This window comes from Canis lupus, unplaced genomic scaffold, assembly GCF_011100685.1.
Source record: "Canis lupus familiaris isolate Mischka breed German Shepherd unplaced genomic scaffold, alternate assembly UU_Cfam_GSD_1.0 chrUn_S1787H1984, whole genome shotgun sequence".
In the NCBI taxonomy this organism is placed as follows: Eukaryota; Metazoa; Chordata; class Mammalia; order Carnivora; family Canidae; genus Canis; species Canis lupus.
In genome coordinates this window covers 55185-70928 of record NW_023330642.1, presented here as the reverse complement: position 1 = coordinate 70928, position 15744 = coordinate 55185, and the positions used below count along the sequence as shown (strand labels likewise).

General features: G+C 38.8%; 1 protein-coding gene across 2 annotated transcripts in view; it reads right to left on the bottom strand.

Annotated features, from left to right (window-relative positions):
* Window positions 1–152: 152 nt before the first annotated feature.
* Window positions 153–15744, bottom strand: part of LOC119878661 (ankyrin repeat domain-containing protein 26-like) — a 31079-nt gene continuing 15487 nt past the window's right edge. Inside the window, exons 4-5 of one of the 2 annotated variants that reach the window (XM_038589250.1) lie at window positions 1579–1624; window positions 153–403 (exon numbers count right to left, since the gene is read on the bottom strand). In XM_038589250.1, the coding sequence (XP_038445178.1) occupies window positions 390–403; window positions 1579–1624 (60 nt within the window). In that variant the 3' untranslated portion in view covers window positions 153–389. The remainder of the gene's footprint in view (window positions 404–1578; window positions 1625–15744) is intronic. The other variant, XM_038589251.1, reaches the window with a different exon arrangement.

Below are 15744 nucleotides of genomic sequence, written 5' to 3'. Positions count from 1 at the left end.
GCCCAAAACATTATCAACAACTTGGTCCGATCTACTTGGGCAGATTGGAGCCTGTAAAACTCAATAATGCTGGTTTCCATGTAGAAAATATGCTTAAATTTAATCAGATGCCAAGAAACATAGCTTAAAATAATATATAAACTTTCATTACACACGATATAACAACATTTCCTTTAATAAAGATTTTTTGTACATCAGATATTTACTGGGAAACAATTAAAATGTTATATTAAACATCTAGGTAATAAACTTTTACTATATAGCTTTCAGATCATATACTTTCTATTCAAAATCTCTACATATTCTCGTGATGCTTGCAGTACTAGATCTTGATTTACATTTGATTCGTCAGTAGGTCCTAAAGGAGAAGATCTACAGAATCCTGATTCTCAATCATGAGCAACTGAAAAAGAGAAAGAATAATATTCTTTATCTGAAATACTTTGTAGTTAACTAGAAGTTAGTAAAAAAAAGTTGGAATCTTCTGAGTGTTAAAAGGATGAAAAATATCTACATATAACTACAATATAAAATACAAGATTACTATTAAATCAAGTTTGCTCACGATTGCCCATTGAATTAATTACTACTGTGGATAAACACTAGCGCTTCTGGTTTTCTCATTACAAGATGAGATTGCAAGCTGATGGCACAGTCCACCCCTGAACAATCATATACTATCAACTGAAAAATCTAACAGGCAATATCTAGAGTCAAATATATCATGGCAGGTTTAAAACAAGACATTATAAGAACACACAGAAGGGACATCCTGGTTTTCTATCAATATTGTCTGCTTTTCTGTGGAGGGAATAGGAAGGCTGATACCTGAAAGATTACTCTCTGCAAAGCAGCAGAGTAGGGTAATGGCGACAGAGAAGGCTCACCAATGTGGCAAGAACCAAATTGATTTGGGTGCTTATATTCCATGCTAAGAAACCTGGAATTTTACCCAATGGCAAAACCAGTGGCTGGAGATTGAAATGTCACCTGTCAAGGGACAGCTATATGAACTATATAATTGCTTAACTAAGTATTACTGAGACAAGTCTGGTCTGTTTGGTCTTCTACCACTAGCAGAAACAAGAATTTGAGAACGCCCACATTTTCAGATTGACAGTTCCATAGCGATGGCACAAGTGAAGGAAGATTACAGCCAAAAGTGCTAACAGGCATACAGGCTGCAGGTTTTTAAAAAGGTATGAGGGATCCCTGGGTGGCACAGCGGTTTGGCGCCTGTCTTTGGCCCAGGGCACGATCCTGGAGACCCGGGATCGAATCCCACGTCGGGCTCCCTGCATGGAGCCTGCTTCTCCCTCTGCCTGTGTCTCTGCCTCTCTGTCTCTCTCTGTGTGGCTATCATGAATAAATAAATAAAATCTTAAAAAATAAAAATAAAAAAGGTATGAAACACGATGACCAAATGAGGATAAGTCTCTTATTCACTATGTTTATGTTTTACATTTTTTATTAGATATATCTAGACAAAATTTTAACAAGGGGAAGGGATGCCAGTTACTATTTGTGGTTTATTTCAGAAATTAATGACCATCTAAATTTGTGAATTTGGCAACATACCTTCTTTTAGTTCTCTGATTATACTGTCTTCCAACATCTGCTGCATCTGAAATAAGTTAAACGTTACTTACAATGTTCAAGTTAAACAAGAGACATTATTGTAGGAATTTTATTTGCTTATGAAACGTGGTCTGGAAATGATACTTTTAGAAAGTAAAAGCTACAATTTGCTTAAATAGAAAGCTAATCACATAAATAAAATAAATCCCTACTTATTTTAATCTGGATAACTGAGAAGAAACCTATAATGCTGTTTAGAGGATTCTAATAAAAAGTACAATTAATATTGATCAATCGAATATACAGAATTTCTGGAAGAAGAGGACGATGGTGGAGGAGTAGGAGACCCTAGTTTTGTCTGGTGTCTGGGATTCAGCTACATAGGTATCAAATCATTCTGAACACCTGTGGACTCAGACAGAGATCCAAGAAAAGAATTGTTGCAATTCTACAAATAGAACAGCGACCGCTTTCTGCAAGGTAGGAGGTGTGGAGAAATGAATCAGAGGCATATATCAGAAGATTAAACCAGGGCGGCAGGGAACCTCTGGAAGCCAGAAGGCAAGTCCTGGAAAGTGATATAGCAGCAGAGTGCACAACCAGAACTTTTAAGAGGTCTGTTCCAGTGAGGACATCCCTGTCTGAAAGATGCTCAGGTGGCAACGGGGGGCAGCATCCTAAGTGGGACGGACAGTGTGGTCTCAGGATCCCTGGGGGGGGGGTCACAGAAGGAATGGGGGCGGCGCCTGAGTATGGCAGTTGCCAAGGCGTTTGAGCGGGGAAGCCAGTTGCAATCAGTGAGCCCAGGAGTGGGCATTCAGCTCAGTGTTGCCATAAACCCCAAACCGAGGAACAGTCAGGTGACCACTTTCCAAGCAGGAAAAACTGGGCAAGACCTCCTCCTTCCCCCCAGAGGCACAGTGTGAATGGGAGCTACAGGGGTCTGCAAAGTTTGGAAAATCGAAAGGGGGTCTGTGCTTGAGATAAAAATGCTTGGTCACAGGCTGGGTGAATACAGAGTGCAGACAGAAACCAGGGAGACACAGTAGGGAGTGAGATCTTTCAATTCCAGGGCTGGAAATTAGGAGGCCACCATTTTCATTCTCATCCTCTAAAGCTGCCCAGAAAGCCTTCAGGGAACAAAAGCCACAGAGAGCAATCTGGAGCTGCTTACCTGGCCTGGCCCCCTGGCAAGGGTGGTGCAATCCCACCCTAAGCAAAGACACCTAAGAATCAGTGCAACAGGCCTCTCCCTCAGGAGGTCAGCAACAACTTCCTGCTAAGACCAACTTTACTCATCATACAGAGCTGCAGAACTCCAGTGCTAGGGGCAAACAGTATACAGAACTCATGGCTATTTCTCATGACTCCTTAGTCTTTCTATTTTAATTTTCTTTTTGCTTTCAACCATTTTCTTCATTTATCAACTCTTACAATTTACCTTTTTACACTTGCATTCAATCCTTTCACTGCTCTTAATATTATTCCTGTATATATTGAAGTTTTTCTTTCTGTACCATTTCGGGAAGTAGTTCCTTCTAAGAAATAGACTAAAATACAACCAGAATCTACTATACTGCTCTATTCTCTTCATCTGTCTGATTATAATATTTTTAAAATCTATCTTAATTTTCATATTTACAGTTACATTCTATCCTTTCATTGCATTTAATTTTATTTTTGCATATAATGAAGTTTTTCATTCTTTACAATTTTGGGATGTAGTTTCTTCTAACAAACAGACCAAAATAAACTTATGATATTATATTGCTCTGTTCTGTTCAACTGGCTGATAATATCCTTTTTATTTTGACTTTTAATTTCCATTTTTACACTTACATTCTAGACTTTCCTTGTATTTAATTTTATTTTTGTATATATACAAGGTTTCCTCTTAACCATTTGGGGATGCAATTTCCTAACAAAAAGACCAAAATTCACATAGTATCGGTGTACTGCTCTGCTCTCTTGATCTCTCTAATTCTATTATCTCCTTTGTTAACCTTTAAATTGGCTTCGGGTCTCTTCTGATTTGTTTAGCATGTATTTATCTGGGGTCATTCTTGATATTTTTCTATTCTGTTCTCTCACTCATCTCTTCTTCTCTGGACAGAATGACAAGATGGAAAAACTCACCGCCACAAAGAGAACAAGAGGTAGTACTGACTGCCTGGAACCTAATCAGCATGGATAGAAGGAAGAGGCTGGAGCGAGAGTTCAGAATAATGACCATCAAGATAATAGCTGGGCTTAAAAGAAACACAGAGGACATTAGAGAATGCCTTTCTGGAGAAATAAAACAACTGATATCTAATCAAGTTGAGATAAAAAAGGCTAATCTTAGTGAGATGCAATCAAAAATGAAGGTTCTAACTGCTAGGATAAATGAGGCTTCACAGAGAAGTAGTGATATAGAAGACAAAACAATGGAGAATAAAGAAGCTGAGGAAAAGCGAGAGAAACAACCACTGGACTATGACAGGAGAATTTGAGAGATGATTCGTACCACACAGCAAAACAATGTTAGAATAATGGGGATCCCAGAAAAAGAGGGGAAGGAGGGGGCAGAAGGCATATTTGAGCAAATTATAGCAGAGATCTTCCCTCATCTGGGGAAAGAAACAGGCACTCAAGTGCCAGGAGGCACAGAGAACCTTCCTCAAAATCAATAAAAATCAGGTCAATATCTCCAATATAATAACAAAGCTTGCAAATTTCAGACCCAAAGAGAAAATCCTGAAAGCAGCTTGGAACACGAGGCCCTGAACCAAGAAGGAGAGAAATATTCAACTGGCCAGCGGATCTATCCAAGAGACCTAGCAGGCCAGAGAGAGTGGCATGATATACTCAGGGTGCTCAAGGAGAAGAGTCTACAGCCAAGAATCTTATCCAGCAAGGCTCTCATTCAAAATACAAGGGGAGATAAAAGCTTCCAGCACAAACTGAAACTAAAAGAATTTGTGATCCCTAAAACAGCTTTTGCAAGAAGTGGTAAAGGGGAAACTTTAAGCAAACAGAGAGCCCAAAGTTAACACAGACCAGAACACGGACTTTACACATAATACAATGGCACTACATTCATATCTTTCAATCCTTTCTCTGAATGTAAACAAGTCAAATGCCCCAACCAAAACACACAGGGTATCACAGTAGATAAAAAAAAAGCAAAGACCCATTGATATGCTATCTGAAGAGACTCATTTTAGACACAAAGACAACTTCACATTGAAGGTGAGGGAGTGGAAAACCATTATCATAATTAAAGGACATGAAAAAAACTGGAGCGGCAATATTTATATCAAACAAATGGAATTTTTTTAAGATTTTATTTATTTATTCATGAGAGACCACCAGAGAGCGAAAGGCAGAGGCACAGGCAGCGGGAGAAGCAAGGCTCCGTTGCGGGGAGCCTGATGTGGGACTAGATCATGACCTGAGCGAAGGCAGATGCTCAACCACTGAGCCACCTGGTCATCCCACAATTGGATTTTAAACCAAAGACTGTATTAAGAGAAGAAACAACAAACAAAAGATGAAGAAACTCACTATGCCATAATTAAAAGGTCTATCCAAAACTAAAATTGGATAATTATAAGTTTTAATGTGTCTAAAGTGGGAGCAGCCAACTATATAAATCAACTTTCTGTTAAGATTCATTTATTTATTATTTGACCCACACACACACACAGAGAGAACACAGGCAGTGGCAGCAAGAAAGAGAGAATGCAGGCTCCCCACTGAGCAGGCAGCCTGATCAGGGCTTGATCCCAGGACCTGAGAACATGACCTAAGCAAAGGCAGAGCCTTAACCGACTGAGCCAACCCAGGCCACCTTATAAAGCCAATTAATACAAAAATAAAGGATACACATGGAGAGTCATATAATAATAGTAGGTACTTTAACCCAACACTACTGTAATGGCCAGATCATCTAAGCAGATGATCCACTAGGACGCAAGGGCTCTGAATGACACATTGCACACAAATGGACTTCACAGATAACTTCAGAGCACTCCATCCTATGACAACAGAATACACATTCTTCTCGGGTGCACATGGAACAAACATTCTGCACAACAGATCACATACTCAGTCACAAATCAGCTCTCAACTGGTACCAAAAGACTGGGATCATTCCCTGCATACTTTCAGACCACAATGCTTTGAAACTGGAACTCAATCTTGACAGGAAATTTGGAAAGAATTCAAATACACAGAGGTTAAGAATCCAACTGGGGCAGTAAGGCACATTTTAAAACCTCATAGAAACAAATGAAAATGGAAACACAACTGCTCAAAACATTTGGGATGCAGCAAAGGTCATCGAAGAGGATAGTATATAGCAATGCAGCCTTTCTCAAGAATGAGAAAGGTCCTAAATACACAACCTAACCCTACACCTAAACGAGCTGGAAAAGAACAGAATATTAAAGCCTAAAACCAGCAGGAGAAGAAAATTCATAAAGATCAGAGAAGAAATCAATGAAATAGAAACCAAAGGAACAGTAGAACACATCAATGAAGTCAGGAGCTGGTTCTTTGACAGAAATAATAAGATCGATAAACCCCTGGCCAGACATATCAAAAAGAGAACGGAGCCAAAAAATTAGGCAATCTAGAAGAAATGGACGCATTCCTGGAAAGCCACAAAACTACCAAAACTGGAACAGGAAGAAACAGAAACCTGAACAGGCCAATAACCAGGGAGGAAATTGAAGCAGTCATCCAAAAACCTCCCAAGACACAAAGGTCCAGGGCCAGATGGCTTCCCAGGGGAATCCTATCAAACATTTAAAGAAGAAACAATGCCTATTCTACTAAAACTGTTTGGAAAGATAGAAAGAGTATGGAGTACTTGCAAATTCGTTCTATGAGGCCAGCATCACCTTAATTCCAAAACCAGACAAAGACCCCACCAAAAAGAAGAATTACAGACCAATATCCCTGATGAACATGGATGCAAAAATTCTCAACAAGATACTAGCCAATCGGATCCAACAGTACATTAAGAAAATTATTCACCATGACCGAGTAGGATTTATCCCCGGGACACAAGTCTGGTTCAACACTCGTAAAACAATCAATGTGATTTATCATATCAGCAAGTGAAAACCAAGAACCATATGATCCTCTCTTTAGATGCAGAGAAGGATTTGACAAAATACAGCATCCATTCCTGATCAAAACTCTTCAGAGTGTAGGGATAGAGGGAACATTCCTCAACATCTTAAAAGCCATCTACGAAAAGACCACAGCAAATATCATTCTCAATGGGGAATCACTGGGAGCCTTTCCCCTAAGATCAGGAACAAGACAGGGATGTCTACTCTCACCACTGCTATTCAACATAGTCCTGGAAGTCCTAGCCTCAGCAATCAGACAACAAAAGACATTAAAGGCATTCAAATTGGCAAAGAAGTCAAACTCTCCCTCTTTGCCGATGACATGATACTCTACATAGAAAACCTAAAAGCCTCCACCCCAAGATTGATAGAACTCATACAGCAATTTGGCAGCGTGGCAGGATACAAATCAATGCCCAGAAATCAATGGCATTTCTATACACTAACAATGAGACTGAAGAAAGAGAAATTAAGGAGTCAATCCCATTTACAATTGCACCCAAAAGCATAAGATACCTAGGAATAAACCTAACCAGAGACGTAAAGGACCTATACCCTAAAAGTATAGAACACTTCTGAAAGAAATTGAGGAAGACACAAAGAGATGGAAAAATATTCCGTGCTCATGGATTGGCAGAATTAATATTGTGAAAATGTCAATATTACCCAGGGCAATTTACACATTTAATGCAATCCCTATGAAAATACCATGGACTTTCTTCAGAGAGCTACAACAAATTATTTTAAGATTTGTGTGGAATCAGAAGACCCCGAATAGCCAGGGGAATTTTAAAAAAGAAAACCACATCTGGGGAAATAAGATCATGAATGAAAGAAGACAGATCACGACCAGCACCAGAGAAATACAGACAACTATAAGAACACATTCTGAGCAACTATATGCCAACAAAGTAAGCAATCTGGAAGAAATGGATCCCTTCCTACCAAAACTGAAACAGGAAGACACAGGAAACCTGAACAGACCCATAACCAGCAAGGAAATGGGAGCAGTCATCAAATATCTGCCAACAACCAAGAGTCCAGGACCAGGTGGCTTCCCAGGAGAATTCTACCACACATTCCAGGAAGAATTAATCTATTCTTCGGAGCTGTTTATAAAAATTAGAAATGGAAGGGAAACCTTCCAGCGTTCTCTGTGAGGCCAGCATTACTCTGATCGAAAAACCAGAGCAAGACCCCACCCAAAAGGAGAATTACACTCCAATATCCCTGATGAACATGGATGCCAAAATTTTCACCAAGACACTGGCTGGGAGGATTCAACAGTACATTAAAGGATGATTCACCATGTCCAAGTGGGTTTTATGCCTGGGCTGCAAGGGTGATTCGACATCTGCAGATGAATCAATGTGATACACTACAGAAATAAAAGAAAGGATAAGAACCATAGGATCCTCTCAAGAGATGCAGAAAAAGCAGTTGACAAAGTGCAGCACCCTTTCCGGATCAATACTCTTCGCAGTGCAGGGAGGGGGGGGAGCATATCTCAATATCATAAAAGCCATCTACGAAAAGCCCACACCTGATGCCATTCTTAAGGGGAAAAACTGAGAGCTTTGCCACTAAGGTCAGGAACACGACAGGGAAGTCCACTCTCTGGACAACCAGTGTTGTTCGACATAGCCTCAGCATTTAGACAACAAAAAGAAATAAAAAGGCGTCTGAATCAGAAAAGAACTCAAACTCTCACTTTTCTCAGAGGACATGATATCCTATGTGGAAAACCCAAAAGACTCCACCCCAACGTTGCTAGGACCCTTTCCTGAATTCAGCAAAGCAGCAGGATAGGAAATCCATGCACAGAAATCAGTTGCATTTCTATACACTAACAATGAGATGGAAGAAAGAGAAACTGAGGAGTCGATTCCATTGACCATTGCAGCAAACACCATAAGATGCCTAGGAATAAACCTACCCAGAGAGACAAAGGATCTATACTCTGAAGATGACAGGACATTCTGGAAAGAAATTGAGAAAGGTGTAAAGAACTGGAAATACATTCCATGCTCATGGATTGAAAGAATTAAATATTGTTAAAATGTTTATGCTAGCTCCATCAATCTATATATTCAATGCAATCTCTATCAAAATACTACCAACTCCTTTTATACAGCTGGAGTAAATAACGGTAAGATTTGTTTGGAACCTTAGAAGACCCCGAATAGCCAAACATATGTTGATAGAGGTAGCCATAGCTGGTGGCATTACAAGCCGGACTTCAAGCTCTATTTTAAAGCTGTGATCAACAAGACAGTATGGTACTGGCACAAAAGCAGACATGTCGATCAATGGCCCAGAAGAGAAAACCCAGAAGTGGACCCTCAACTCTATGGTCCACTCCTCTTCAACAATACTGGAAAGAAAATCCAATGGAGACAAAGCAGTCTCTTCAACAAATGGTGTGGGAAATCAGACCACCACATGTAGAAGAATAAAACTGGACCATTTTCTTATGCTATACACAAAAATAGAGTCAAAATGGATGAAACACCCAAATGTGAGATAGGAATCCATCAAAATCCTAGAGGAGAACACAGCCAGCAACCTCTGTGACCTCGGCTGCCGCAACTTCTTGCTAGAACATGTCACCAGATGCCAAAATGACCTACTGGGAATTCATCAAGATAAAAAGCTTTTGCACAGCAAGGAAATAGTTGACAAAACCAAAAGACAACTGACAGAATGGGAGAAGGTGTTTGCAAATGCCTTATCAGATAAAAGGCTGGTATGCAAAGTCTATAAAGAGCTGATCAAAGTCAACACCCAAAGAAAGATAACCCAATGAAGAAATGGGCAGAAGAAATGAAAGGACATGTCTCCAAAGAAGACATACATATGGCCAACAGACACATGAAAACATGCTCAACATCAGCTGGCACTAGAGAAATACAAATCAAAACCACGGTGAGTTTCCCCCTCACACCTTTCATAATGGCCAAAATTAGCAAGTCTGGAAATGACAGATGTTGGCGGGAATGCAGAGAAAGGGGGATCCTCTTATGATGTTGGTGAGAATACAACCTGGTGCAGCTCCTCTGGAAATCAGTACCGGAGGTTCCTCAAAGAGTTGAAAAAGGAGCTACCTATGTAAAACCCAGCAATTGCGCTAGAAGGTATGAATCCCGAAGATCACTTTGGTCGGGATCCAAAGGGGCACCTGCACCCATATGTTTATACCAGTAATATCCTCAATAGCCAACCTGAGAGATATGGATGTTCTTTGAAAGAGGTATGCATAAAGAAGATGTGATGTAGATATAAATAAATAAGTATCATATTTATTTATTAGACAGAGAGAGAGAGGGAGGGAGAGAGAGAACAGAATATTACTCAGCCAATAAATAATTAAATCTTTGGACCTTTGGGTGGCTCAGTGGCTGAGAGTAGGCCTTTGGCTCCGGGCATGATATATATATCATAACATTATAAGCTAGTTAATTGAATTTAAATAAAAAATAGTAAAGAAACCAATGGAGCTAGGAATGTGAAATAAAAGAATATACATAACTTCTGAAGGATCTTTGTAACTTCTGTTACAAAATTGTAAACAAGAGTCATTTTACACTTTAATAGTTTGTGATTTTCAGAAAAAGTGCCCTTTATGAGAGATTAATCATTTGTTTAATAAATTATTCCTCCGAATGAACTTTCCACTTTTGCACTTTTGCACTTTTGATTTTGCACTCAACAAAATCTTGAGGTATGTTGTATGCTCTATTTTTCAGCACAGACTCTTAAATACATAAAACAATTGAAGTGGGACTACATAAAGTCATGTGGAATTTCTCCCGGTAATATTGAGTAAAACTATTTTGTTATCTATATGATGACTGATGTACTTCTTTTCATGTGAACACAGAGATTTCAGAAAATCTGCTTCAGGAAAGGAAAAAATATAAGCTAGCACTAGTTTTCCAACTTAGTTTCGCATTGATACGTTTCTAGAATTAGAAACAAGGAAAAGAAATTTTAACTGTAACTTTGTTTCCTTTCTATGAATTAGGACCAATTTTTGAAGCACCTGACTTACTATAGTTATCATTATCTACTTAATTATGAAATATTTAGGAATATTTCAGACTACAGTTGACCTTTGAGCAACACAGTGGTTAGGTGCACTTACCCCCGTGCAGTCAAAACTCTGTATAATTTCTGATTCTCCCAAAATTTAATTACTAATAGCCTACTGGTGATGGGAAGCCTTACCAATAACACAGTCCATTAATACATGGTTTGTACATTACATGTGTTATATAATATATTCTTAAAATAAAGTAAGCTAGAGAAAAAAAGGTTATTGAGAAAAACATAAGAGAAAATACAGTACAACACAACAGCCAAGAAAGTCCATGTGTAGGCTAACTAGACCTGCAGCTTCAATTCCATGTTGGTCAAGGATCAAATGTGCATTACAAATATTCCCATCTAGAATGCTCTTATTTCTTATAAAAGGCATCCTCTCATTGAATTCCCAAAATAGGGTCTAAATACGGTACTAAGTGGTGCCTAGGTGGCCCAGTCACTTAAGTGCCTGCCTTCATTTCCTTAAGGAACGATCAAAGGAATATAATGATCTTTTCGCCAAAAGTCTTTTCCTAAATACTTGCTTCTGTGACCCTGGTTTATTTCCAGGTGAGAATTGAGTTAGATGGTAGAAATAGCTTGCAATCCATTAATAAAGAGAACATATTTGCAATTTTATTTATACTTTTCCATTTATCAAAAACATAAGAGGGTAAGAAAATTATACACATAAAAACAACGTATCAGCAAATTTTAATTCGAAGACTCATTAATTAGAAGGATTTTCTCATAACAGTTTGTTTCCAAACTACCAATCATAGAAATCTAAGGTTCCATTGGGGATACTGTAGGATTGAGGGACAAAAGTCTCCAGCTGTAGTCTCATCTCTCTTTTAGCTACACAGCTCCACTGGTCTCGGTTTTGTATAATACAGTTTAATGCAAAAACAGAAACAAACAAAAAAACAAAACAAAACAAAAACAAATTAAGTTCCATTCTTGAAAAAAATATTGTTTTCCAAAAGGTAGTCACTAATTTAGTCAAAGTCCCTAATTTTTTTATTTTAATTTTTATTTATTTATGATAGTCACAGAGAGAGAGAGACAGAGACACAGGCAGAGGGAGAAGCAGGCTCCATGCACTGGGAGCCTGATGTGGGATTCGATCCCGGGTCTCCAGGATCACGCCATGGGTCAAAGGCAGACGCCAAACTGCTGCGCCACCCAGGGATCCCAAAGTCCCTAATTTTACATAAGAGACAAGAAGGCCTCAGAAAGATTGCAGTTTGCCTCAGGTCAAAAGACCAAAGAGTTGCAGGCCAGGAATGTGCTTTAGGTCCTCCTGAGCTGAGAGTTTTTATGCCAGTTACTTCATCATCTTCAGGAAAAATACCTACATTTTTAACTATAACTGACTGAAAATGAACACATAAAAGTTTGTCATGTGGCTCAATAACGACTAGGCATGAGGCACAAAACAGCTTTCTAATTAAATTATAAATTTTAAAGTCTAAAGTGTAATTTAAATTATAAATTTTAATGTTTTATGAATAAAAATACAGCAATGGAAATGATCTTTACTCCTATTGGGAACAGTTAATAGACTGCATTTATAAGCACAAATTTTTTAAACCACAAGACACGGAACTTGAAGGAGAAAATCTTTAGTTGAACCAAAGAGGCTGAAATGGAGGAAACTCTTCCTGGAAAGAATTATTCTTTTCCTCCAGATAAAACTTGGTTTACCAAAATCAATCAACAAATGAGTTATCTATGTTGTGGATTATTAAACACAAAACAGACTTCTCTTTACCACCTAGTATGCTCTGTCCAACCTCTCATCATTATGAGAGTTGGTATGTACAAAAGACAGGACTAACTTTAATTTAAATCCAGTCAGAAATTAGAGGTAAACCATCATTACCCACAAGTGGATTTATCTCTACCTCCCTCACAGCAGGAAGGGAGATTTGCCTAATGAGTGAATTGGGGAGAAGGCACTAGGCAGTGCTTAGGAGATTCCAAATCTCTTTTTTGAAAAGATGTGCTCACCCATGGTAACATGAATTCAGGTCTGCTCTCATCTTCGTGGGATGGGCATCAAACATTTGTTTCCTCCATTTACAACTGTGTGGGGAAGTGCCTAATTTGGGATAAAGAATTGGGAAGCCCACTGTGGCTACATACCCACCCAAACCACATCCTCCAATCTGTTAGCATGTATTAGTAACAAAGGCTACTAAGTTTAACTCCATCTGCCTGACTCCTGTGCTCTGAACTCAGAAAAAGAAGAGCACTGTCCTCTGCCACCTACCCCACCACAGCTCCAATGAGAGAAATGACCAGACAATACTTTGAAAAATGTTTCCTTCTTGCTTGACTTTATAACTAACATTCATTGTTCAAAGCAACATATTTTGAAGAGGGAAAAGTTGGAAAGAACAATTTTAGAAACAAGCAGAGAAAGTCAGACAAAACGAGGAGACAGAGGAGTATGTTCTAAATGAAAGAACAAGGCCACGAGATAGAACCTCAGAAAAACAACGAAATGAAACAGAGATAAGGAGTCAGCCTGATAAAGAGTTCAAAGTAATGGTCACAGAGATGCTCAGCAAACTTGGAAGAATGGACGGATTCAGTGAGAACTTCAACAAAGAGAAAATATACAAAAGAACCAATTAGGGCTGAAGAATACAATAACTGAAATGAAAAATACACCAGACACAATCGACAGCAGATTAAAAGATGTGAAGAACAGATCAGCAATCTGCAAGAAAGGGTAGTAAAAATCATCCAAGCTGAAAAGCAAAAAGAAGAAATAATTTGAAAAATTAAGATACAGGGACCTCTGGAATAGCATCAAGTATAATAAAACTCACATTAGAGAGGTCCCAGAAAAAGAAGAGAGAAAAGGGTGAAGAACTTATTTGAAGAAAGAATACCTAAAAACTTCCCTAACCTGGGGAAGAAAACAGGCCTCCAGGCCCAGGAAGCATTGCCAGTCCCAAATAAAAGGAACCCAAAGAGTTTCACACCAAGACACATAATAACAAGTCAAAAATGAAAGAGAAAAGGAGAATCTTAAAAGCAGAAAAAAGAAAAGAAAAGAAAAGAAAGAAAAGAAAAGAAAGAAAGAAAGGAAAAGCAATTAGTTATATCAAAGCGAACCACTACAGGGATATCAGTGGATTTTTCAGCCAAAACTGTGGCATGCACTCTGGAAAACTGTGTGGAGGTTCCTCAAAGAGTTAAAAATAGACCTGCCCTACGACCCAGCAATTGCACTGCTGGGGATTTACCTCAAAGATACAGATGCAGTGAAACAGCAGGACACCTGCACCCCGATGTTTCTAGCGGCAATGTCCCCAATAGCCAAACTGTGGAAGGAGCCTCGGTGCCCATCGAAAGATGAATGGATAAAGAAGATGTGGTCTACTGTATACAATGGAATATTACTCAGCCATTAGAAACGACAAATACCCACCGTTTGCTTCAACGTGGAGGGACCTCAAGGGTATTGTGCTGAGTGAAATAAGTCCATCGGAGAAGGACAGACATTATAATGGTCTCATTCATTTGGGGAATATAAAATTTAGTGAAAGGGAATAAAGGGAGAGAAAATGAGTGAAAATATCGCTGAGGGTGACAAAACATGAGAGACACCTAACTCTGGCAAATGAACAAGGTGTAGTGTAAGGGGAGGTGGGCGGGGGGTTGGGGTGACTGGGTGATAGGCACTGAGCGGGGCACTTGGGATGAGCACTGGGTGTTATGCTAAATGTTGGCAAATTGAACTCCAATAAAAATCGGAGAAGGACAAACATTATATGGTCTCATTCATTTGGGGAATATAAATAATAGTGAAAGGGAATGGAAGGGAAGGGAGAAGAAATGGGTAGGAAATATCAGAAAGGGAGACAGAACGTGAAGACTCCTAACTCTGGGAAATGAACTAGGGGTGGTGGAAGGGGAGGAGGGCAGGGGATGGGGGTGAATGGGTGATGGGCACTGAGGGGGGCACTTGACGGGATGAGCACTGGGTGTTATTCTGTATGTTGGTAAATTGAACACCAATAAAAAAGAAATTTATCATATAAAAAGAAAGTTAAAAAAAAAGAAAAGAAATTGTCACATGATATTTTCCAAGTGCTAAGAGGAAAAAACCTAGGATATTTTTGGCAGGTTTATAATTCAGAACTGAAAGAAAGATAAAGAGTTTCCCACACAAAACTTAAAGAAGTTCATCACCACTAAATAGGTCTTATAAGAGATGTTAAAAGGACTTCTTTAATCAGAAAAGGCCAGGGTACCTGGACGGCTGTCAGTGAAGAGTCTTCCAGGACCCTGGGATCAAGCTCTGCAAGGGACTCCCTGTTCCCTGCTCAGAGAGGAGCCTGCTTCTCCCTCTCCCTCTGCCCCTCCCTCCCCTTCACTTGTGTTCTCACTCACTCTGCTCTCAAAGAAAGAAAGAAAGAAAGAAAGAAAGAAAGAAAGAAAGAAAGACCATAACTAGAAATAAGAAAATAATGAGACAGTTTTATCATAAAAACAAACATACAGTAAAGGTAATAGACCAATCATTTTTATAAAGCCAGTATGAGGGTTACAAGACAAAAGGAATAATATCAATTATATCTACAGTAACTAGTTAAGGGATACACAAAATACAAAGGTGTAAACTATGACATCAAATTTATAAAACAAGGCAGAGTGTAAAAATGCAGTGTTTTTAAAATCTGTTTGAACTGAAGTAACCATCAACTTAAAAGAGATTGCTATACATACACAGGATGTTATATATGAACTTCATGGTAATCACAAACCAAATATTTATAACGGATACACAAAAGGAAGAAAAGCATCCAAACATAATACTAAAAGTCATCGAATCAGAAGAGAATAGAGCAAGAAAACAAGGAAGTCGAATGAAAGAACAAGACTAAGGCTTCATTTAACATGAGTCTATGCTACATTTTTCTACATTAATAAAACCACGAAT